The 25,477-nt window shown below is 43.9% G+C and overlaps 1 protein-coding gene across 3 annotated transcripts; it reads left to right on the plus strand.

The window, feature by feature from the left end:
* On the plus strand, positions 1-25,378 carry zbtb4 (zinc finger and BTB domain containing 4). 3 transcript variants are annotated; one of them, XM_035407891.1, is made up of 4 exons: positions 1-137; positions 10,103-10,223; positions 11,335-11,510; positions 16,660-25,378. In XM_035407891.1, exon 4 carries the CDS (start codon positions 16,676-16,678, stop codon positions 21,917-21,919), a length of 5,244 nt encoding a protein of 1,747 aa, XP_035263782.1. In that variant the 5' UTR covers positions 1-137; positions 10,103-10,223; positions 11,335-11,510; positions 16,660-16,675; the 3' UTR covers positions 21,920-25,378. The 3 variants fall into 3 exon arrangements, with proteins under 3 accessions (XP_035263782.1, XP_035263781.1, XP_035263780.1); XM_035407890.1 differs by lacking the exon at positions 11,335-11,510; XM_035407889.1 differs by lacking the exons at positions 1-137; positions 10,103-10,223; positions 11,335-11,510 and adding an exon at positions 12,321-12,473.
* Positions 25,379-25,477: the final 99 nt, after the last annotated feature.

Consider the following 25,477-nt stretch of genomic DNA (forward strand, 5'->3'; position numbering starts at 1 on the left):
GGGAGGGCTAGAGAGAGAGACTACCAGAAAGAGAACCAGGAGCAGAGCATGCACAGCACAGGGGAGAGAGAAGGGACTCCATTTTGGCAAGGAGATTCTGGATCCCTCTTAAAATATCCTCCTCTTTGCAGCAGAAGGTAAGAGTCAGAGGAAAGAGTGCAGCAGAGTGAGGAATTCTGTTGTTTTTGTGCTGTGTTTTTCTTTGGTGCCCAGTTATGGATGCACCTGTGGTGAAGGCCTGTATATTAGAACCAGCCTGTGTTTGTTTGTGTGTGTGTGTGTGTGTTTGTTTGTGTGTGGTTTGACCTGTCATATTGGGCCTGACTAACTGAGGGTGGATGTGTGTCCCAGACTCAGCACTGACTGTATTTGGAGGGCAAACTGTACTCAGTGTGAGAAAGGACGATGTGTCTTGTGTGATTACGTAGTGTAAAAGCTAAGATTGGTGTGGAGGTGGAGCCGCAGAGTTCTTATCAGGATTAGCATTTTTGGTGGAAAAGCCTGATGTATCTTTTAACAGAAACTAACCGCCTACTCCTGCTCAGATTCTAGCTCCCCCTTTTGCTTCCTTGTTTGTATTTGTGACCCTTCACTTCTGACCTCTACTCCCAAGGTCCCCATGTAATTCACCCAATTCAACTACTCAGATTAGGATTTCCACACGTTTTCATAGGCTTTAGCATGTTTAGCATATGTGACTTCCTCGCAAAAGCTACAAAACTGGCACTGTGGAATGGGTTCATGGGTCATTGTTAAAACCATTTGGGTCCTGGTGCATCTTTCTGAAATACAAGCATAACAGGACCTACGGGGTCAGAGATTTTTTCACAATCTTTAACCCCATATGTGATCTCATATGCCTGGTCCTGTTGCATAAATGCACTAACAGTGGAATAACAGCCTGATCACATGATGCTTAGTGCGTCATGTGTGAGGAGTTACATAAATGTGTTGTTATCATGTGATCAGGCTGTTATTCCTCTGTTTAAAGTAGAATTTAGAGGCCTAACTGCAGGAGGAACGTCTTGCAAAGGGGTTAAACCAGAAAGCAAGTGACATTAAAAAATACAATAACAAATTAGCTAGGATGGGTAAACAATCATGACTCATTGTTCCTTGTGTTGAGATGTCTCTCCACAGTAATTTGAAGTCACTAGTTTGGTCAGTGGTATGAAAGTGTAAACAATTAGCTACCGTTAGCTAATTAGGGAGTTGGACGAAAGCTTTCAAGGCTTATAGTGTTCATGTGAAATAATTTTTTTATTTGATGGAAATAATGGGGATGCGATCCTCCCAGATATTGTATCCAGTTAAAGCACTAGCCCTTGGGGTAGTAACACCTTGTGTTCCAGAACTGAATCTTGACCATACTCGTAATGACTATAGTCAGGAGTCTGTCCAAGGAGAGCGTGCTTTATAGTGCAAAAACTATTACTGATCGATCAGGCACAATAGTCCGGCTGTGCCAGCTGTACATGAAGTGTAATCCAATGCAATGACTGCGCAGCTCTGCTGGTGTATGACAGAGTGAAAAGAAGCAGCTGGTAGTACGCAGTTCCGAGGCCACACTCCCTCGAATAGACGGATGATGTTTCCGTGAGGGGCGAGCATACAAATATGACTAGTCCTTTGCATATAGGCCTTCTTGGAAATTTTTTTTTGAAGGGATGGTAACAGATGTTTTAAAAAAATGCTAACGTGATCTTCATCAGTGGAGCCTTATGAGAGCATAATTGGTTCTCCTGTAGTTGAAATGTGAAAACGTGAGAATTCAGAACAATTAATGTGTTATGCGCATTGAACAATTATATTGTAATAAATGAGAGGAATTGTTCTGAAGAGTTTGGGCATATTTATGAAAGAGATCAAGGGTATGAAAGAACACTTGAGTTGAAAGGAATCCCAGAATCCCCAGGGAGGGAGGGGAACATCCTGTTCCTGTGGTGTTTGTTTTGATGATGTCGCTGTGCTGTACTTCACTGCAGGAAGCTGTTTCTCAAGAGCTGGGAACTACAGGGGTTTGTGTTTTTTTTCCTGAACTGTTTTCTAATTTTCTCTTTGATAAGGAATAAAATATCGGTTTTGTCCAAGCTACTCCCCCAACTACCTTCCTTTTTGGAACCCAGTAAATAAGAATATAAGAAATGTACCCTCTCATCTTCTAACTGCCATGTATTAATCAATTCCAGAAATGACGGTAAGGAATTAGGGCTACAACAGGTGTGTTCATGAAGTGCAAATGGATACACAAACTTGCAGCTGTTTCGCACAGCTGTTTCAACACAGTTGGTCATGTCTGTGTTGCACAGATGTTGCACAGGTGTTGCGCAGTTTCTGGCCAGGATGCAACTGACTTGGCAGCGGCAATCTTGTAATATGTATTTTGAAGGAAATGTACACTGAAGAATCTGCACTTACCTTAACTTTTGAGATTATGTGCTATGCAGGCAGAGCAGTAAACAGCTGATAACCCACCGGCTGGGGAAATGAGCATAGGTGTGCACATAGCATCTTATTCAGAGGTCCTGCATACAGGATACACACCATTTTTTTATTTTAAACATTGGAGATGCAACGCATTTGAAATATTGTTGTATTAAATGTATTGGAATTAAATGTTGTATTGGAATGGCTGTTGGAATTACCTGTATATTATCTTTATTTTTTATTTGACAAATTATTTAACCAGGACGATTGCACAGAATAAATTTACATGAAGTACAACAAGCAGGCATAAAATTGAAAAACCAAAATAGAAATATAGCTGCAAGCAGCGATTCCTGGGGTCCAAGCAGCATCAGCAACAGTTGGCAAATACAGAGACATGATGATGGTGGGCACCGACTTTTCCACCTTAGATTGTGGACCATGCCATCAACTTAGGGGCCTGTCTGATACTGCTGTGAATTTTTGAATATTCATATTTGGATCTCTATAGCACCATCATGTGGTTGGATTGAGCTAAGCCTTTGGGGCTGGAGTCTTGATCCTACTATCAATGCCCATGCCAAGTGTCATAACTTTATGCGAAATCGTTGTGGAAATATAAGCTTTTTTGTGATAAGCCACACCCACTGCAAATTCATTGGATCATTATTCGGCTGCATTTTAACATAACCACTTGAAAAGAAATACCTGTATATATGTGAGATGAGGCAAAATCCAAACATTTCATACCAATCGGTCAATTTCAGTTGAAGGTGAAACATTTTAGGTGTTTTCAGATAATAAAAAATGGCAGAAAATCAGTATGTTGGTCTTATGGTTCTTTAAGGCAGATTCGTTCTTTGTCAGGTGTGACACCTATTGATATTGATTTTAAATCTCTAGGTCAGACAGTTCAGGAGTTACATTTAATAACTACAATTGAAAGTGACTATTGTAGTGCAACCATGTGGCGAACCAGCACCAAATTTGGTACTGCATTGTTGGGTGCCACCCTCAGGCTTAACCCCGTTTTTATAAAAATCACCCAAGCAGCTAAGGAAGAACTTAGACATGTCTTAGGAGAATAACTGCAATACAAAATGTCAGCCAATTCAAGATGGCGGCAACCTATAGAGTACATATCTGTGTTCCTAATGAGGGTTCTTGTCATTTTAGCAAGTTTGAAAGCATGAGAACTATGGTATTTATTAGAAGCTTTGAAAATTTTTTATTTTTGGATCTCTATAGCCCCACCATGAGTTTGAATTGGGCAAAAGCTTTATGGCTGCTTCTCAATAACTGGTAATGCACATACCAAGTTTCATAACTTTGTGTCAAATTGTTTTGGAATTTTGTGACCCTAGGGCAAATTAACCAAAATAGAATGTATGAGGGGTTGGTATTTTTTGGTAGTAATGCAATAATAGGTAGCTAACACAACTGGCAACTGAATAAATAAGTATGGCGTGTTTTAATTTCACAATGCACCAGAAAAAAATGAATCAATCAAGCCTATACTTGAAGTTACATGAATCAGTACAAACAACTACACATCATTACAATTCATAGACCTCAAAATAGTACATTGGGGAATAGATTGGCCAGATAAATCTGATGATACTGCGTGACAGTAAGGAGGGGGGAGGCCTTGAGAAAGCCAATGTGTAAAGATATAAAGATATGTCATAGAGATTTGGCTTTATTTGGGCTTGGGGGTGGGGGTGTCCAATGGCAACAGAAAGCACATTCTACCTCTTTCTAGTCGGTGGTAATGAAAGGGGGCTTTTGCTGAGTTTTTGAGGATGCTGTGGATGACAGAAGAAGGCAGGGCACGGGCATAAGGGCAGATTAGGTATTTAAGGTGGGCTAGGCATTACATTACATTACATTTATTTGGAAGATGCTTTTATCCAAAGCGACGTACAAAATTTCATACCAAAGTTCATTGGAACAACCACAAAACACAGGTCCGATAAGGTACAATACTCATTTTGTATAGTTATTCATAGCCAAGAACGTATAAAGTCCAGTTCACACAGTGAACATTATTCTGACCTAACCTATGCTAAGTCAAACTAGGGGGCAGTACAAGCTACAACATCAGGACAATAATACAAAGTACAATAAGTGCTGGAATGGAGGTACATGTAACATGAGTGGCATGAAAGAGGAGAATATGCAATGATCCACAGAGTGGTGATAGTTAGTCCAGGTAAAGTCTGAAGAGATGCATCTACAGACCACGGTGGAAGATGGGCAATGAGGGAGTGGTTCGTAGAGGGACAGGGAGTTTGTTCCACCGCTGGGGAGCTAAGGGTGGAGAAGCTCTGTGATACGGTTGAGCGAGAACCCTTTACCCGGATGGGAGAGGGTGCAGGGCGCCCTGCTGCCACAGAGCGGAGTGGTCGAACAGGCGTATAGAATTGAATCATGTCTTGTAATTAGATGGGGGCTGTCCTGTTGGCTGCAGTGTAGGCAAGGGTCAGGACTTTGAATCTGGATCAGAAGCCAGACTGGTGAGGGTCTAGCAGGTCTAGGCCTTTTCAGCCTGATGCTAGGTGCTATGTCTTGAGATGCAAGTGAACAGGAACATAACCAACAGTGAAAACTTTCTTGGCAAGTACAACAGATCATGTTTTTGAAATGCTGTGAGTTCTTTTGTGTTACTCTGCTTCTTTCCGGCAAACTATTGTAGGTAGTTTGCCGGAAAGAAAGTCACTAGATAGTGTGTGTTCTATATCTTGGCTTAAAGGGATATTTCACTTTGGTATAAGTAATTCTGGGGAGCCTACCCCATTGTATTTGCATAGTATGAATACTAGCAACATCAGCTGTCCCTGCTGACTGTTAACCGCATCTTCGTTCCTTGGTTGTCAGGCTTCCAATTCTCTTCTATTCATTTTCGAGACCTCGCCGAAATTAATAGATTTAAAGCACAAACTAACTATGCAGGATAATAAAATGATATAAAGCAGTACTGGTGTCAAAAGGTCTCTGTTTTTTTGAGCTGATAAGCTGTTTTCAGGTTTAGGTTAACTAATAGTAGAGGATCTATTTCCAGATTGACTACCGTGTAGAAATATAGCAAGTCATTACTTTAAATGCACGCACCCATGTGAGTATGTTATCATGTGCAAGAATACTTAGAACCACTTAGTTAAAATAAAACCATTTTTGGATCTTCTTTTTCTTTTATAAGGCAAGTAAACATCATAAAAACATTATATATTTCTTTACCATTTGACATTAGAATGCTTCTATCAACCTATTATCCACCGTAGTTAGTTTGCTCTTTAAAACTTAATTTTGGCAAGGTCTCAAAATTAAATGGGAGTGAATTGGGAGCTGTACAACCAGGAGGACCAGCGATAATGTTAACAGTCAACAAGGACAACTAATGTTGCTAATATTTGCGCTATGCAAATACAATGGGGAAGATCCCCAAAATTATTTGTGTTATACCAAAGTGAAATATCCCTATAACCTGTGAGCAGTGTCACTGAGCGATGTTACAAATCATCTCTATAGTATGACTATTTGGAATATATGGCACACCATAGACCACTTTAGTTCTGAACATACTGCATTTGTTTATTAAGAATTAAAATGTATTTTAAAAACAAATGTCACTCCATATGACAATATATATTAAATACAGTTACAGTATAAATATTGGTATTGGGTCCCAATATTTTTGTCCAATAAACCAATAAATACATATAAATGTGATGGACCACGTAACTTGCTAATGAAGCCCACCCATAGTCTACATGGATGTCATCTTTAATGACGGTTGAAGTCCAGTCTTTTGGCAATTCCTTGACTCAAAGGTTGGTGAAGCACCTTATATGAATATGCATGAGAAGTTTGGAATGGTCTGGAACTGTTGATTAATGCAAAGCTAAGGTATATGGATCTCTAGACCTGTCCAAATGCAAAGAGCAGAGCAAACGGAAGAAGAGAAGGAGACCCAATTGTCTCCTCATTGCAGAGCACTGTTGCTTCTTCCTGGAAAAATCTGGGTGCTAAATTAATTGCGCTTGATTCCAACTCCTGTTGCAATCGGCTTAGTATTAATCTGTGCTCCTCTGACCGAGCCAAGTCTGGCCTGAGCAGCGCCATAGAGTCCTCCTCCCCTCCCCTGAGTGCTGCCCCCGTCTCTGTTTGTCTGCACCCCCCCCCCCCCCCTGTCCCTCTACCTCTCTGTCCTGCCCCGCCCCCCCACCCCCCCCCCCACAGCTGCCGTCACCACCATACGCAGGCCACTCGGATCTCCCTCTGTCCGACCGCCTCCCTCTCTCTCCTTGAGTCTGCCACTCTCTTTAATTCAAGCTTTTTTCTCTTTTCTTTTCTCTCCCCTCCGTTGTTGTGTTTCCCCCTGGCACGCTGCCACTGTCTCTGACCATCTGCCTCTCCCTCGTTCGTTCTCTTTATCTCTCTCCTGATGTCAGCGCTATTATTTTTTTCTTTCTCTTTTCTTTTCACTGGGGAGTGATTTCATTTAGAAGCTCCCTCTGTCCTTCTTCCTCCCTTTCCCTCTGTCCCTATCCCTTCCCTTCTCTCCCTCGTTGTCTTGCTCTCTGGCTCATCCCACTTTCTTTCCCCTCCCCTCTCTCTGATTCTCTCTCTTTCCCTCTCCCTTTCTCTCTGTCTCTCTCTGTTTCTGTCAGGTTCAAATTCAAGTAGGCTCTATTTAAAGAGGCGTGACGGGAGAGCTGGGGTGTTGACAATGCATTTAAAGACACAGAAGAGAAACAGGAAATATGACATACGCAGAAAATGGCACCATAAAATATCTACGTAAAACTACGCACGTTTCATCCTGTCCTATTATAGCACAGGACTTTCTTTCTTCACTGCTTACCATGAGAAAAACAACCCTTGGCCTTATCAGACAATTATAGCCCCCTGCACAGCTCCCTGCCTGTTCTACCCCCCCATACAGTCACCACAGCATCACTACCACCACCACTCTGAACCCCCCCCCCCCCCCCCCCCCCCCCAGAATGGAACAGAAACACAACAGGGTGCTCATACATATCTGTGCTCCCACTCCCACCCCCCCCACCCCCCCCCCCCCCCTTCTCGGTAGAGCATGGAGCATGCCTGAGTAGCTGCTGGGAGATGAAGAAGCTAATTAATTTGATTTAGCCGTTCTTTCCCTGGCAGCGGAAAAATGCCCCCCCCCCTCCCCCGATCAGGCACCCCTCCCCGCTGATTTTCCACCCATCCCTTCCAGTCTCTCTTGGCGGCTCGCGCTCTTTTTCCCCTCCTGTCCCAGTCCTTCCTCTTTTCCCTGCTGTCTACACTTTGGGCCTGGCTTCGGCTTCTTTCAAATATCATTTCTTGATTGGTTCCCATTTGCCTGTCCCCTCTCTCACTATCTCTTTAAAAACGTTGCTAGACGGCCCTTGTCCTCTCACAGGCAACAAGCTGTCAAAGACACAGCGTAATAGTCCAGTTTACACCTCCCTAGCTCCAGCCGCGTGAATGTGTGGCACACTCAATACGTGACATGACTTGGACTCAGACTCAAATGCTGGCAACATCCCTATTCAGAATTAGTTTGTGCTCATTTCTTGCTGCTTCAAAATTGAGGCCGTATAGGGCAGCATGGCCTACTGTTTAGAGAACCAGGATTATAACCAAAGGGTTCCTGGTCTAAAATCCGAAATGGGATTGGCTACTTATGCTGCAAAATGTGTAACTGATTCCCTTTACTAAATATCCCAGTTGTATCAGTGGATAAACATGTGTACAATAGCTATGGTGGTGGATAAGCGTGTCAGCTAAACAAAAATAATAGTGTTTTCACAGCGTTGTTTACATACATTACATTAAAGAAATATTCACATAAATTTCCTGAAAAACATCTGGTGTACTCAAAACATTTAGCATATGACAATGCTATCAAAAACGTGTTAGCATTTATCAGCATCAAACATTAGTAGCAAAACAAGAGAAAGCATTATTCACGGAAATGAACAACACTTTCATATAAATGTATCTTTCAGTTGTCAGAAAATTTATTTCGGAACCAGAAAATTGCTTTTAGTCAGCTATGATTAGATGCAACAATAGAAAAAAAAATCAGTTTTATTGCAAACAATTTCTGTTTTTGAATTTTGTGTAGAGCCATTCCCAAGGAGGGAGGGTATCAGGATTGTCTTATTCTACAAGAGAGTCTACTTTTGCCTATCAAAGTCCAGTTTTAAGTATTAGCAATATACTGTCCTACTTTTCATTTTTAATGTCTAAATCTAAATTTCATTTTTAATGTCATTGAAATTAAAGTTAACTTTGACTTCCATAAATTAAGTAAATAGAATTTACAGGGATTTGACATTAAATTTCTTTAAATTGCATTTCCTTTCATTCAAATTCAAATTTTATATCCTGTCCCCTATCTCAATTCAATTTTAAGAATTTAATTGATTTCGTATTTGTCAGCAATTCTGAATTTTGTTCAGAATTGACCCAACTATGTTGCAATATAGTACAGTTCAATGCGGTTCAGGATGTTGCTGTAACAAAATGGGCTGAAATTTTGATGTTCAGGATTGGGAGAAAATTATTGGATGTTTATGTAAATGTCATGTAAATGTTTTATTCACATACAATATACTGTATAATGTAAACATTTTCTGAAAAGTTTCAGAAAACCAATTTTTCCACAAATAATCATCATTCTATCATACAACACAATGAACCAAAAGTAATATTAATGTACATCCATGACCAATTAACATTTTTCCCATGTGAACACAAGACACTTCAAAATGAAAATTGTACTAACCCTGGAACTGTGAAGCCTGTTGGGGAATGTGTGATATGGAACTCATATTTAAGCAAGTAAAATGCACTTGTATTTTTCAAAAATAGTTCTGAATTTTCATGCTTGAACTTTTGCTTCTGAACATTGTGTCAGTTACAGTTTGTAAACAATTGAGAAAAACTGTACAAAACAATAACTTTCCTGTGAAATTCAATGTTGTGGTGTAGAAAAAAATTGTTTTGAAGTGGTACGAAACAAAGAAGCAATAATAATTTGTGTTTTCTGTCTTGCCCAAGGTGGCTTGTAGACTTAATGGTGCCCTATTAACAGTGAATGTGGTAAAAAAAAAATGTTTTTTCCACTCCTTTTTTCTCCCTAATTTAGAATTGCTAGTTGTGCTTCTTGAGTCACTGCAGGCCCACCTGTATCTACAAGAGCAGCACTATGTTCAAGAGCTTGTTACTATTTTCCACACTACAGCCCACACATTATTACAGGTGAATTAATAACAGTAATTTAAGAAAACCTGGCCAGCTTGAACCCATCTTACAGTAGCCCTGGCAGGACTTGCCCCATTATGTGCTGGTGCTGCAGATTCCTCTCCTTATTGTTGGGGCATTGCTCAAAGTTGCCATCACTAAGCTGTGGGATGCCGTTTGTGCTTAGGGCAAGTGCCTGTACTGACTGAGTCCCGTTTTGGGTTGATTGATTGATGTTCATTTTTGTATGCATGTCTGTGCATGTGTATTCATATGTGAAAGGTGTATGCGTGTGTTTGTGTGCATATGTGTGGGCATCCATGTTTGCTAGTATGCACATCTGTGTGAATGTGTATGTATGTATTTATGTAGGCATGTGCATGTGTGATTTATGGTTTGAGGTTTCTCTATCTCCGTGTAGGGCTGTGTTTTGGATGCAGTGAAGGAAGGCCGGTCTGGCATCTGCATGGGGCAGTTCTCTCACTTATCCCTCTCCAAGACCATCCAATTCCTTGCTGTGAGAGCCCCCGCCATACCACCAGGTCAGACTGTCTCCTGATGTCTTTTTTTAATATACCAATGGCCTGTGATTACACCCTGCCATGCACGGGTTGTGGGTTCATTTGTCTGATGTTGTGAGGGGATATCGCATTATCTAAGCTTCAATACATTGTATAATTTGTTTGCAAATTCCTTATGTTGAGGAACTGTCAGTATGTACAAACCAAAGAATTAAGAGTGATATTGGTTTAGTCAACTGGGGCACACAAAATATATGATCAGTAGTTGTTTTTGTATTTTACATATTTGTGTGTTCTGTGAAAAACTCTGGTCACTCACTTGTCTATCCTTCTTATATTGTTTTTAATCCTTAATGACTTAATATCGCTATGTATGTCCTCAATTTTAGTAATGGAAGTATGATAATGAGCTTGCTAGATATCCACGTGTGTCATGTTCAGTATGGGTACTTCACGTACACAAGGATAAAGCTAGCTGTAAGTACCCTTGCATGCTTGCTCACCCTCTCTCTCATACATACTTGTATGTATGTATATATGTGTGTGTGTGTGTATATATATATGTATATATGTACTGTTTATGCATATATATATATATATATATATATATATATACACATAAATACATATATATATATTTATATATACTGTTTATGTTTGTGTGTATATATATGTGTGTGTATGCGGTATATGCACTTGCACACGCATGCACACACACACACAAAGTTCTCCCCTGCTAAAAAAAAATGAAAGAGCGGATCAGTGGGGAAAAAAAGCGACAAAGTTCTTGCAAAAGCCGGAGAGGTCATAGGAACAACACCCAATCCAAACGCTGTTTCCATGGAGACAAGTGCGCTGGTATACAAAGGGAAAGGGCAGGAGGGAGGGGGTTGTGGGAGATGGGGGGTGGGGGTGGGGGTGGGGGGGACTGCAGAAACGCAAAAGAGAATCAAGGGAAGTGTGAGGGAGGAAAGGTTCCAGAAAATTCCAATGCCCCTTCTCATTACCGTATGTTGCCTTCTTTTTTCCTTGTCCCTTTCCCATAGTGCCCTTCTCTTCTTTGCCTACTCCATGTCTTCCTTCTTTCTTTGCTTCATATCCACTTTTTCTGCCCCGGGTCTTTCTTCCCTAGATGGGAGGCACACCCCCTTGTGCGTAGCACTGCTGTCTGGGCAGATATGTGAGATTGTAGCTTGCACTGGAGGAGACTCAACCCGAGCGCGACTTTATGTGCGAGTTGAAGGTGGGGTTGGACAGAGACAAGAGAAACAGGTGCTGCCTTGCCTCTCAAATATGAACACTGCACAGGTGAATATTGTCAGCTGCATGTACATTCATATTCATATTCAGAAGTGAATTGAAATATTGAAAAATGTAGGTTAGTTGCACTTGACCACTCTGGCACTTGCCATAAACTGTCACTCTCTTCACGGAAGCAGTAGAAAAAAAACGAAAATTGAGACCAGCGTGCATCTCTGCCCTTTTCTCCCACTCTTTGATCTCTCTCGTTTCAGCAACTTCGCGCATTTAGGGAACCGAGCATCTATTCCAACTATTGTCTGTCCTCCCTCCTCTCTCTCTCCTCGTCTCCCCCCTCTCTGCCCAGTCTTTTTTGTTGGCATGGCTCCTGTTTGTTTTCAGCCATTTTGGGGACTGGCAGTGCTCATAACAAACTGCTTAAATGGCGTCCTCTCGCTCTCCCTCCCTCCCTCCCCCCCCCCCGTCTTTCTCTCCCTATCTATCTATCTATCTCTGAGCTTTGTGTATATAAAGTAATGTGTATGTATATGTGTGTGCGTGTGTGTGTGTGTGTGAGAAAGCGAGAGAGAGAGAGAGAGAGAGAGAGAAAGAGAGACAGAGAGGAAGAACAACACTTCCAAATAAAAATAGGATTGGAATCAGAGGAGGAGGGGTGCGGGGAAGGAAAAAGAATTTGGGGGGTACAAAAAAAGAATTCACTCACTGGAAAAAGCAAAAACACCAAGAATCATGTGTCCGAGGCAAAACTGAAGCGAGAGAGAGGGAGCAAGAGGGAGCGAGAGGGAGAGAGCGAGAGGGAGGGAGAGAGAGAGCGAGAGCCGTTCCTGCCCTCTGTCTTTACACACTGCTGCCTGTGTGTGCGCCATCTCTCTCTGCACTCACACACACATACACACACACCGCACACGCACACACACACACAGAACGAGGAAGAGGGAGTGAGAGAGAGCGAGAGAGAGAGAGAGGAGAGAGAACACATCGCAGCAGAGATGCAGCAGGAGGTTTTCCGAGGTACGTTGTCGTCTTGTTGTGTGCTTACCTACCAGAGAAAGAGAGGGAGGAGAAGAATCTTAGACCGATTCATTTCTCTCTTTTTCTTTTTTAGCCTGTTTTTTCAATCGCTCCATTGTTATTGTTGTTTTTGTCTTGTAAGGAAGGGGGAAAGCGAAGTGTTTTTTTCCGTTAGTGCGTGTCTGTATGTGTGCGCACGCATGTGTGTGTGCGGTTAATGAGGGCCCTCCTCTCCCTCATCCTCCTCTCCCTCATCCTCCTCTGTCTCACTCGCACACCACGCAGTGCTTTTTTCAGGAGCGAGATGACTCGTCTAGTGATTGCGATGTAAAAAGCAGAAACTTCCAATATTAAGAACTCTGCGTAGGTTAAAACTGCTCCGGATCGCACCTCAGGAGTGGGCTAAGAGGGCGTCAAAGAAGATTTTAAAAAAGGAGGCTGTCTTTGTATTTTGGAAGCCTTCCCTCGTTGCGATGGTTTGATTTCCATCGATTTGTTAAAATAATAACAAAGAGAGTTCAGTGTAACATGTACATACATGCTTCCCGAAGGGTGCATATGCTAGGTAGAGTATTCTGCTCCTGGTTCTCCCTTCTACTACTCATTTGCCTTGTCATAAGAATGACTACTTTCTCTTTTCACCTTTTAGTTTTTTTGGAAAGGAGCTTGTTGCAAAAACTAGGAGGGTACATTGACGTCATAGTCCTGCTGTTATTTCCTTGCCCCCCCCTTCCCAAAACAAGAAAAAAAAGTAGGTCTGCCAAATATTTCCACATTCCTCTTCGTCAAGGCTCCTCTAGCCAGCTTTTATTCTCATTGTATAAGGGAAAACTGTCTCATAAAAGCATAGAGCACTGGGTCAGAGGTCAGGAGACAATGAGCACAGTTGCTCAATGCTATCAAATATTTTTGATCACCAGTTTCCAGTCTTTGATTGTGCACAGGTTGTTCTGCAACACCAGCAAACATGGAGGAAACCATGCAGTTGCATGTACATTCAATTTTCATTCTGCACTGTTGCATTGCTTCAAACATTTTTGTACCATCGTGGCAATTATCACTTCACTCGTTTGACCTGGGCACCAAGAGTCATTGTAAAATTCAAGATGAAAGTGGACATTTATGTCAGTCCTGTGTGTTTGTCAGCTTGATGAACACTTTGGTGGTCTGTGTTGTGGAACCAAGGAATCTACACGCTGAAAGATTTAAATGATTTGGTGAACTGACATTAATCTTGTATGGCATTTCTTGCCCTCATGCATTTGTTCATCATACCCTTTCATGTACTGCCCATGATTCAGTTGTTGTGACAGAATTATGGGAATTATTTGTTGGGTTGAACTCTGGGAGACCATGTAAAAGTACGCCATTTTACATGGATGGACTCAGCAGAGCGTGGAGTGGCATGCAAAATCAACACGGTACCACAGTTTATTCTCAGGAAAATGGTTTGGGCATGCTGTGTAAGATCTTAAAGACAAGGAAACCATGAAATCTGTACAAGGAAGAGTTGTGTTTGAAGTAAGCCTCCCCCCACCACCCCACATCCCCCCTTCCCTCCCCTCAATTCTCAGCTGGCTGGCTCGGTGATGTTTTTTGGCCGGAGGTTGTCCAGAGTTCAGGCTCTAAAGACAGGCCCCTCTTCACAGTCCAACTGCTGCCCTGACAGGCCGGGCCCCTGCAGTGACCAGCACAGAGACAGGCAAAACTCATACTTTCCCATTTCCATCTCCACTCCCTTCAGCTGATTACCCTGCACAAATCTATCATGTTCTCTCATCTCAAGTGTGTCCACACGCACTTGATGACTAATATTTAGTCACCAACGCACAACATTGTTGGTGTACATAGTGCAGTGTGGTACCCTTTTTTAAGTGTTAATAACTGAATTTTAGTTACCATTTTCTTTGATGTGCTGAACTAATACTTTCATACTGCCCTTCATTCATTAGGTATTATGCTTACATGTTATATATGAGTGTGTGAACGTGTGTGCGTACGCGTGTGTGTACTTGTTGATTCAGGGCTTCGCAGGCTGGCCTTAGGCAAAAAAGATATACTATACTAAACAGTTGCAACACAGATATTAAGAACAGTAAATAATGATGTTTTCACATGCGTACGTTTAGTTTAGGAAAGTAACTGAAATGTATAGCCTGACAGTACAGGCCTTTTATAATTTCCTGAACAAAGAGTCCGATATTGGCGGAAACGTAAAGATTTGTATTTGGCTTCAGTTGCGTTATGTAGGCTAAGCCAATGGACTGATCTGTGATCACGGAATTTTGAGCGTTTGGGGCCCTGGTCATTCTGAGCTTATGCTGGTAGCCCACAGTGCTCTAGTGTTGCTTGTGAACAGGGCTCAGTTTGCAGAAAGAGGCGGAGCTGTGCCGTGCCGGCCTCTGTAGGTTCAGGGCTGGATTGGCAGAGCTCACAGGGTCAGACTGAGCGTGTGTGAGGGGGAGGGGAGAGCGAGGCACCCCTGTCACGCTTGGCCAGTCTGTTGTGCAGGACCTGTTTGTGGAGAGGCACTACGTGCGTCAGAGGGAGACGGAGAGAAAAACTGAGGGGGAGGTGGGCTAGCTTTGTCATCCACTGCAAATCAGAGAAAATGCTGTATAAAACTGGGAGTTTTTGAACCTCAAAACTCATCCGGTTCCGTACTAGTTTGTGTGCTTGTGTCTGAATATAAATAGAGTTTCCTGGATACCATTCTGTCAGTTCCTGCCCATTTGTTTGTCTGTTTATCAGAGTGGCCGTGTAAAACTCAGTTATCGGTATATCAGTACGTATAGTGTCCATAAGTCTTTTGTGTCTGTGTTTGCAGTGTTTATATACTACATTGGTCTGAGTAGTCTTCTAATCCATCAGTGCTGTTTGTGTATCAGTGTTGATGTGTGTCCGTTTGTCCATCAGTGTGACAGTGAACTATGCTAGTTCTTTTTTCCAGTGTCCCTCAGTCTCTCTCTCTCTCCCTCCTCTTCTCTCTGCAATAACAGTGCTGACCTAGTTTCTGTCTGTTCAGGGCTGCTTGTGGAATTTTACAGAGGCCTGCCTGCTGCTTGGGCCGACGGGGCAGAAATGCAGGCGGAAAAGCATGACAGAGGATTTTTCTTCTGTCGCATCATTATGGTCCAACCGCTATTCTCCCTCATAGACTTGCTGCATATGCGTCACAGAAAAAATTAAATACCCTAACACTGCATATTAGAGGTTCTTCTTCTAATATGAATCTTAAAAAGAAATGAAATGCATTTCCGCCATCTTGGCTGAATTAAAATTGCAAAGTGGGAGTGGTGTGCCTGTCTTCCCTAGCTAGGCTGCGACAAATCAGGCCGGATACAGAAAGCGGAAAAAACAACCCCCCTCCCCAAAAGGTTAGTCTTGTGCCCCAGCCAGAGGATGCGAGCGATTGCCCAAGGCAGCAAGCTGCTTGCGATGGAAATTGGCCTTTTTTTCTTCCTGTTTGGAGTGGGCCTATTTTAGGTTCTCCTGGCTATGTATAAGTCAGCACTCTATTTCAGGAAATCTTGATTAAATCTGAATGGCTTTCAATTAGGGAATGTGAAGGGAATGTCGTGGCATAGTGGAGCTCACCTCCAAAATGCCGTCCAAAGTCTTGCCGGGCTGAAACCAAAATCTGTTCTGCTGTAAATGGTGCCCCTCAACCTCTGCCCCCCTGCCCGCCACACATTTTTTACATGGCATTAAAGCTAACCCTTACACAGTTCATTAGGTTTTATTTTGTTATATATTTCTGTCCATGTGCAGTCATTCTATTTTTGTAAATATGCGGCTGCAAATAAATTCTGAAGCTACTTTTCCAATCATGAGGAAGTAATGTACAAGCATTTAAGTAGAGCAACTGCGGCTAACATCTGTACATTCATTAACCAGTGAACTTATACTACCAAAAAGGTAACCTACCTTCTTGGCTGTTATTTCTTCTGATTTTTGAAGTTTGTTTTGGTTTTTACTTTCTCCTAACCTGGAGCAATAGATCTAACCTACAGATTCATTCAACAGATGCCTGTACGTATAACAGAGATGTAACAAGACTGCTCCAGTATATTGGCCAGTTACTTAACTGTTGGCCAGATTTAGCAGTTACCAGCAAAAATATGTATATTTTCCAATGAATATGCATATGTGTGTGATGAATTATGTCTGTTCTGTTTCTTTGCAGGTTTTGGGGCGCGGTCATGGTGTCCCAGGCAGAGGTCTGGGACCCCTTCCATGCAGGCACACTCCTCTCGCAGTTGAACGAGCAGCGGCTGGCTGGCCCTGCACCCTTCTGTGACATCACACTTATCGCCTCTGACGACGCCAAATTCCGTGCACATCAGAGTATCTTGGCCGCATCTAGTCCCTACTTCCGTGAGCTGCTGTCCTCTCCACCTCCAGCTCCTTCACTTTCCCCTTCAAAATCTGCTCTCCCTAGGAAGGACAGGGTGCTGGAATTGCCCCAGCTTCAATCTAGAGTGCTGTCTGACCTGCTGGAATACATCTACACCTCCCGTGTTCCCCAGCACAGTTCAAAGGGGACACAGCAGCTCTCTGAGGCAGGCCGAAGCCTGGGCGTGCCTTTTTTGGCTGGCCTTGAGGAGAAAGATTTGAGTCTTTTCAAAAGCAAGATCGGGCAGGATAAAACTGACAGAATGGAAGGAACAGACAAAGTTGGCATTGCCAAGAGCTCAAAAACATATTTCTCTGTTCCCCTCAGTGTGCCTTTCCCTGACCTCTCAGCACAAAATCACGCCCCCACTTCCCACTCCCCATCCTCTTCTGCGTGCATAACAGACCCAAAGGAGACTTCATGGAAGTTAGCCACTAAGGTAGATAAGAAAATACAGCATATGCCTGGCCATTCACCAACCTCCTCAGCCTCCCCCATTGACCTAACTGCACCTACCAAGAAAGATCCCCCATCCGCATCCCCCTCCTCAGTGACCGGCACTGTTCCACAGTTTATGAACCTCCCACTGTTGCCTGCTCACAGGACAGGACTGGTTTTTCCAGCAGGAGGGAAGTGTGACAGCTTCCCTGCAGGCATGGACTCTGAGTGCTCCACCACAGAGACAGCACAGATCCTGTTCAACCTGAGCGCCATGGCCTTCCAGGGCCAGGGGGCACTAGAGCCAGACAGAATTGATCGTGGTTCAGGAGTCAAGCAGGGGAGAACAGAAAGCCCATCAACAGGACCAAGCCTGACCCAACCTAACCCTCTTCCTCTTCCTCTCACTCCCCCACCACCCAAGGACTCCTTATCTGTGTCCTCAGAGCCTGAACTCCTATGTGGGGTCTGCCACCGCCTCTTCAGCTCTGCCTCTTCCCTCACTGTCCACATGCGGCTTCATCGTGGGGGGCGAGCTCTCAGCTGTCGGCACTGTGGCAAAGCCTTCATTCACAACAAGAGACTGCAATCCCATGAGGCTGTCTGTAGACATGCTTCACCTGCCCTGCATGCCCCCACCAAGCAGGAACCACAAGAGGACATTGAGGAGAGTGATCAAGGAGGAGGACAAGAGGGGCAGCCAGAGCAAGGTCGCATTGGACCTGGGCGACCCTTGAAGAAAGGACGCCCTTTCCTGGGACGACACCACCGCCCCTTCCCTCGAGCTGATCTGCTGGCTGAGGAGGACCACTTTGTAAAGGTGGTGGATGGACACATAATTTACTTCTGCACTGTGTGTGAGCGCTCCTACATGACACTCTCTAGCCTCAAGCGTCACTCCAATGTGCACTCCTGGCGTCGCAAGTACCCTTGCCACTTCTGTGATAAGGTCTTTGCCCTTGCAGAATACCGTACAAAGCATGAGGTCTGGCACACAGGTGAACGGCGTTACCAATGCATCTTCTGCTGGGAGGCATTTGCCACCTATTACAACCTCAAAACTCACCAGAAGGCCTTTCATGGTATCAGCCCTGGCCTCATCTCCAGTGAGAAGACAGCTAATGGTGGCTACAAGCAGAAGGTCAATGCCCTCAAGCTATACCGGCTGCTACCAATGCGCTCCCAGAAACGACCCTACAAGACATATAGTCAGTCCCTTACAGAAAGTCTGCTGTTGCCTCCAGAATCTGCAAAGCCCTTGTCCTTACCCTTGGACTGTAGTTTGCCTACACCCTTGGGTCCCAGTCAGCTACAGTCACTCATCAATGACAGCCATCCCACAGATTTACTTGCTGACCCCAGTAAGTTCACCTTTGGAGTTAACTCAGACAGCATAGGTCTGGGGGAACCCTCAAAACTCACAGATGCTAAGTCAGAGGGGCACTTGAGGATAACTAAGGAAGAGGTAACTGATGAAGAGCAGGCAGGCAGTAGTGGGGGTGGTATCCTACCGGGCAGCAGGAATATACAACTATCAAGGGACTACTGTGGCTCAAAGGCTCCCGTCTCTTCCGTCATCACCTATGGACATCCTAAACCTTCGGTCATCAAGCATGGTACCGCTATCTCCTCCTCTGTCATTGTCCACAGCAACCAAATCTCCTCTGGGGGCGACAGAAACTTCCTAAACTCAAATTCAACCTCTGGAAACAGTCAACTACCCTCTAAAGCAGCCCATCGACCCATGAAAAAGCAGGTACTGAAGAACTATGTCCAGTCTCAGAAAGAGGGGGAGGGAGTATCCACTGCAGAGGAAGAGGGGGACAAGGAGGTAGTGGCAGGGGAAGAAAAGAGTAAACCTCAGAAGGGCCGCAGAGCCCACAACAAGGGAGTGACCTACACAGCAAAGCCAGCCTGCGTAGCAGGGGTGGCAGAGATCAGGGGTTCTGCGCCACTTTGCCAGATCACTGTGCGGATTGGGGAGGAGGCTATTGTTAAGCGGAGCATCTCTGAGACAGACCTTATGAGAGACAAGAGTCTATCACCAAGCAAAGCCAAAAAGACTGATGCCAGCTCACAAGACCCAACAGAACACTACCACACCCATGCCCACCACCACCGTCACAGACATCGTTTGCACCGCAGTGCCAGTGAGCAGGAAGAGGGGGAGCCTGGGAGGAAGAGCCCCAAAGCGCCCAAGATAGCTAAAGTCCGGGAATACTATTTCCGTCAGGAGGTTAGAGAGGAGGAAAGTGACCAGGATGCAGAGGACAACCTGTGGCGGCCTTACTATTCCTACAAACCCAAGCGAAAATCCTTGCATGTACAAAAAGTGAAGAAGTCTACCTGGCAGCGTCACCTGCGTTATAAGCGTTCCTTGAGGTTAATAAGAAGGACAGAGAGGCTCACGGACCACAGCATTAAGGAGGGGGAGGAAGATGAGGAAGAGGAGGAGGAAGTAGAGGAAGAACTAGTAAAAAAAGAGGGAACAGAAAGGCATGAAGAATCTTCAAACACTAATTCAGGTCTCTCAGTAGACAAACAGCAACAGGACATTGCAGAGGAAAATGAATCACAGAGTAGGATACGCCCCACTAAGTCACTCACAGAAGCCAATTGCACAAGTAGACAAGAGCATCACCAAACAATGAAGAGGGCATCTGAGTGTGGGACCTGTGGGCGCTGGTTTTCCACTGCCCGAAAGCGGGACAAGCATGAGTTAACACACCTACTGGAGTTTGTGTGCCTGAAGTGTCGTGAGTCATTCTCCTCCCAGGCCCAGCTGGATGAGCACCAGAGAACCCAGCATGTCCAAGTTGACCACATTTCCTCCCTGTCACAAAATCAACCAGTTGACACAGATGTGGACATGGTGATGGAGACCGAAGTGGAGAAGGCTGTACCTGGAAAAGGTAGTCCCGGTCGTGTTGGTCGGAGACCCTCTGTGAGACACATCTGTCCCCACTGTGGTAAAGTGTGCAAAACAGCTGCTGCGCTGGGTCGTCATACTAAACGGCATGAGGTTGACAGCCCCTCTGTAGATGGAGAGCATGAATGTGGGGCTATAGCCCCCGTCATAGAGGCACTGTCTACAGCATCAGCAGAGCCATCATCAAGCATAGAGTCAAAGGCTAAAAATGATCATGCTCAGGCTATCCCAGTCATCAATTATCCCAAGGTGGCCCCTCTGCCTTTTGATAACATTGAGTCTCAAGATCCTAACTTCTCACGTGAAGGCAAAGCAGAACCTCAGACACTCGGGCCCTTTGGTGATTCAGAGCACAAAGACAAAGGACCTACTTCTGCCAGCAACGCCAGTCCGCAGTACAATGAGCTTCCTCAAACCAGCCCCAGCTCAAGACTTGACAGACTTGAAGCCTCATCGACCAGCCTTCATAGTGTCCTGGTTTTGAGCAGAAAAGACATCCTTGACCCAACTTGTTCCTATAAAATCTCCAGAGAAAGAAGTGCAGAGGGTCAGATCAACTGTAAAAGCAGCCCAGTACAAATGGAAGAAGTAAAAGACACTTCTGTGTGTGGGACTATGCGATTGCATGGAAGATCCAATGTAGAAATAGCAGGGCCCTTGACCAGCGGAGGTGAGGATTCACAGCGTGGAGTAACTGCCGATTCAAAGACTGAGGGCACACCCAGTCGGGTGCCTATGAGGCTCCCAGCTGAACTGGAGGAGCCCCGGGTTGCTCAGAACCTCAGGTTACCAGCTATATCCAGAAGCTCAAACACTGTCCATGCACAGGATCTAACAGTGGCTTCTATAATAAGGGAGCGGGAGCTGAGTCACTCTGCCAAAGGGAAGGTAAAGGTCCAGAAAGAGCAGCAGAGAGACAGGGAGACAACTCTCCTAGTGCCTAAGCAGGAGGTAGAGACTCCAGCACCATCTCCAGAGTACTCCATCATACATAGCCCTGCAAGCACTGTTTCACAGAGACACTCCAAATCACCCCATCGTTCCCCAAATGCCTCTGACCTGTTGGCACGGGCACATCTGGAGGCACCTTCTTCACTGCATAGCAGCCGGGGCTCTGAGAGACAGGGACTTCATCTACCATCATGCTCCTCTGGGGTGAATGAGAATGCCTCTACTAACACATTGCTTCATTCCAGGCTGCCTCAATCGGAGACTGAACCTGATGAGGCCCCCTCATCAGCAACTACAGGCTCTTGTGGCGAGGCTAAGTACCCAGTCCAGGAGTTTCCTTTGCCTCTTATCATGCCTGGGGGTTGCCGCTCCAGTAAGAAACATGAAGACAACATCCTTGTGTCCTATCCAACCAACCCTCTTCCTTTTGGACCACTGGGAAAGATGGGTGCCAATGGGGACTTATCAAAGCTACCCTTCTATCCTGACCCTTACCACCTGCTGTATAGCCCACAGCTGCTCGCCTACCCCTACAACCTGGCTGCTCTGCCCATGGCTCTGAACATGATGGCCCCAGAGGAAAAGGTGGAACCACTGCCCTTCCTGCCAGCTCTCTTCAACTATGCTGCTGGCCCATATGCAGGCATGGTGCCACACCATGTAATGGCCAACCCAAGCCACTACAGCAACAGCAGTGGCAACAACAAGAAGCGGGACAGCACCAACCCATAGGAGGAGACACAGCAGTGGAATATTTAAAATGATGGGCGGGCTTTTGAGGGAGGTGTCTTTGCTCCATGGTGACTGAATGCACTTGAACAATCCCTGCCTCTCTTTTGTAAAGTTAAGTAGTGATAAGACCTAGTCAACTTTAGAGGAGGGGTAAAGGGTGGAGGGGTTTGGAGGGGGAATTCAAAGGGGGAGGATGTAGGACAAACAAAGAAAGACACCCCTCTCCCTCCCCTATCCAGCTAGCACTTCCAGTACACCTCTCTCCTTTTATTCTTTCTTTCTGTAGTAGTACTAGAGCTCGATTAACTGTCTTTCAGAATTGTTATAATAATAATATCTATAATATAACAATAATAACAGCTAACAGGGTGTGTGTTTTGCAAAAATTAGTTCAGTCTGCTTCCCTTTATAGTGACCGCAAAAGAAAAAAACAAAAACAAAAAAAAAAACAGACTGGTTATGTTTTAGAAAAGGGATGAGTCTGAAAGGCCATCACTCTACGTAGTGGAGTTAAGAGTGTAACTTGACTGTCAGTGTGTGAATGTGGGGGTGTGCATGTACATATGTGTGTGGTTGAATTAACTTGTGCGTATGTGTATGCATGTGTATGCGCACACTTGTGCGTGTGTCTTAGCACGCATGTTCACATACACATTCATATATGTGCGTATTACAGATTCATACTTGTGCAAGCACTTGAGTATGTACATGTAGATACATGCATTTGTGTGCACATAAGTGCTTGCTCTAGTGTTTGATTGTGTGTGTCTTTGTGTGTGTGTGTGTGTGTGTGTGTTTGTGTGTGTGTGTGCGTGCGTGCAAGCCCATCTGCTGAAGTAATGACCCATTCCAGGGAGATCTGTGGTCTGACCATCATTCCTGTGCTATGGTCAAGTTGTTGTATGTCAGTGTGTAGAAATATTAGATCCACAGTCCACCCTGCAAATTATGAAGTAGCAATCCCAGAAGCTAGATGGCTGGAACAGGTTATGTAATAGCAAGAAAGGTAACCCACCATTAAGTGCAAAGTTTGAAAGTTTGTGATACCTCTACTAACAGAGAACACAGTGGCCAGGTAGCATAAAGCCAGTTTGAGGGTCTCCTTTAGTTTTTTATGTTTTAGAGTTTGCACAAAGCGGCTTGACATGCTAAAGTTAAACATTGTTCATAACAGTGGACACACCGTCATTAACAGAATGAAGCTTATATGACTTTATGTGAAACTGGCCACTGGGCAAGAACTGTAGAACAGATGCCAGGTCATGTACTTCCAATTCTCCTATTACTCATCTCATCTCTTCCAGTAATTTTAAAAAAATCAGTCAAACTAATCTTTAGTGGCCTTTTTCTTTTGTCCCCAGTGTCCCCAAAGACACACTCCATTTGCTTGGCTGAGAATGAGAGTATAAGGGTCTACTGAGAGTGGGGAGCAAGGGAGAAAGAGACGGAAACACAGTGACGTCTGTGTTATCCCAGTAGAGTCACATGGAGGGAAAGTGCAGCCAGGTTTGTATCTTTAATGGAGCTTTTTCAGCAGCAACAAAAACCCTCCTGGATATTCATGAGAAGGGGGAGTTTGTGTGAGCAACTTTGTACATTGATACATGCTGGACAGGCACTGTAGCAGTCAGAGATTGTCCAGTATTTTTGGTCCTTCCAGCTCTTTATGTTTCCTCCTGTGTCTGCTGTGTTCAAATTGAGGGGATGATGTCATCAAAATTAGACCTGGTCCCTAGCTGGAAAAAAGGCCGGGCATAACGTCCGCTGCAACGGAGAACCCCACATACCCCTTGTGGCTTTACTGTTACGTGTATCTCTGCATTTTTATTTGTTTGTTTGTTTGTTTTTTATATGATGTTCTGTTCGTTTTACATTTCCCCCTTTTGCCAGACAGAAGAGGGTTCTGCAAAAAAGGGTTTTGAGTACACAGAAACATGAATGTAATTTAGTCACGTGTTGAACGAAGTTGAAAACAAAACAAAAGGTAGATGGATTATTTTTTACTGACTTGAATAATGACAGATGAAACAGTCACAGCCACTCCATGTTTAAGTCTGGTATATATACTGTAGTCAATAGGAAACATTTCAAGAAACTTGGGTTCTGTAATCACAAAGCATGAGCAGCACTTGCCTCCTTACAGTATCAACTCCAATATCTCGCACTTGCTCCTGTCAGTCTGTTCTTTTCCCCCCGTCTCTGTTTATTTTCTGTTCTACTCATCTCCTGTTTTCTCCCATTATGTTCCAAAATATTAAACCAAAAAGAGCAGCTGCCACAGTTTTCCTCAGTCAGTATGGGAGCTGTCCAACCTTGCCCCCCTCCCCATGTCCCAGCACTTTACACCCTGCCTTTGAAGTTTGTACGTCCGAAAGTGTGTGAAGAAACCGCAACACTGTTAGTTTCCGGAGGGCACCGAGCACAGCGTGACAAACTGCAGGAGCTCATATGGCACCACTTGGGTGTGGTTACAAGCCTTTTGTGTTGAGAAAAAAGGAAAACCAAAATAAATCTGCCTAAGCACTATATATCCAGGGTGTAATGCTAACTAACGTTTTCAATTATGCTCCAGTCAAATCTCCTGCCTCTTTTTTGTGAGTAAACCAATAAGGTGAAATATAGCCTAGACTTGTTGCAATCATACTGCAACATCTTGAGCGCATTTTTGATCAGGGTCTTAAAAAGTTATTAAACAGACATACCCCTGCACACAAAAACTAGTTTGAAGTGGCAGCTATTGATGTCTCCTAACCCAGTGATATGTCACTGTGACAATTTGGTCGCCTATGAAATATAACAACCCTAGAGCAGGTATTCATATATTCCACTGGTATGGAAAGTTCTTGGGGTTCAATAAGTTAATTCCAGTGTTTTTCTTAATTCCATAAAATATGATCCCTTAGAGAAAGCCTGAAAACCAGCAAAGATAGGAAAATATTGGTATGCTGAAGGAATTACAGCTGAGTTTTCAGACATAAATGTTCATGTCAATTTTAGAGTATTATATCTATATAATTCTTTATTTTGGTATTGGTGAGGAACAAGAATGATTCAAATCTTCCCCCCTTTCATTGAATGAATTAGGGATTTTTCAGATTATGTGATTGGCAATGGAGCTGGAGAAATAGACAGTGGCTAGATGTGTTGACATTTATTGATATTCACTGTTGAAGTCATGTGCCTACTGTCTGGTAATGCTTAATTTTCTGAGTAATAATGTATAATTGTTTGAACAGCCCACAGAGTTATGGATGGCTTTTAAAGCATTGTGAGGTTGTAATGTTCATTGACCACCTCCTAACTTAATCTGATACAAAGGCTTGTAGCCACAGATTGCCCCATATACCCCAAATGTTTCATTTCTCCATCATTTTTCTTTCTCTGTATTGATTCTCCTTTTCCCCCACTCTCTCTTCTTGCAACAATCAAAACAAATAAAGTATTAACCTGACAACCCAACATATTTTGTGCCTCTTTTTACTCAATAAATTAGATATGTTGTATATAAATGTTTTCGCAGTACTGTAGGAATATTCATTGTGACAGTGTATGGAGGTG

This window comes from Anguilla anguilla, chromosome 3 (genome assembly GCF_013347855.1).
Source record: "Anguilla anguilla isolate fAngAng1 chromosome 3, fAngAng1.pri, whole genome shotgun sequence".
Classification (NCBI taxonomy): domain Eukaryota; kingdom Metazoa; phylum Chordata; class Actinopteri; order Anguilliformes; family Anguillidae; genus Anguilla; species Anguilla anguilla.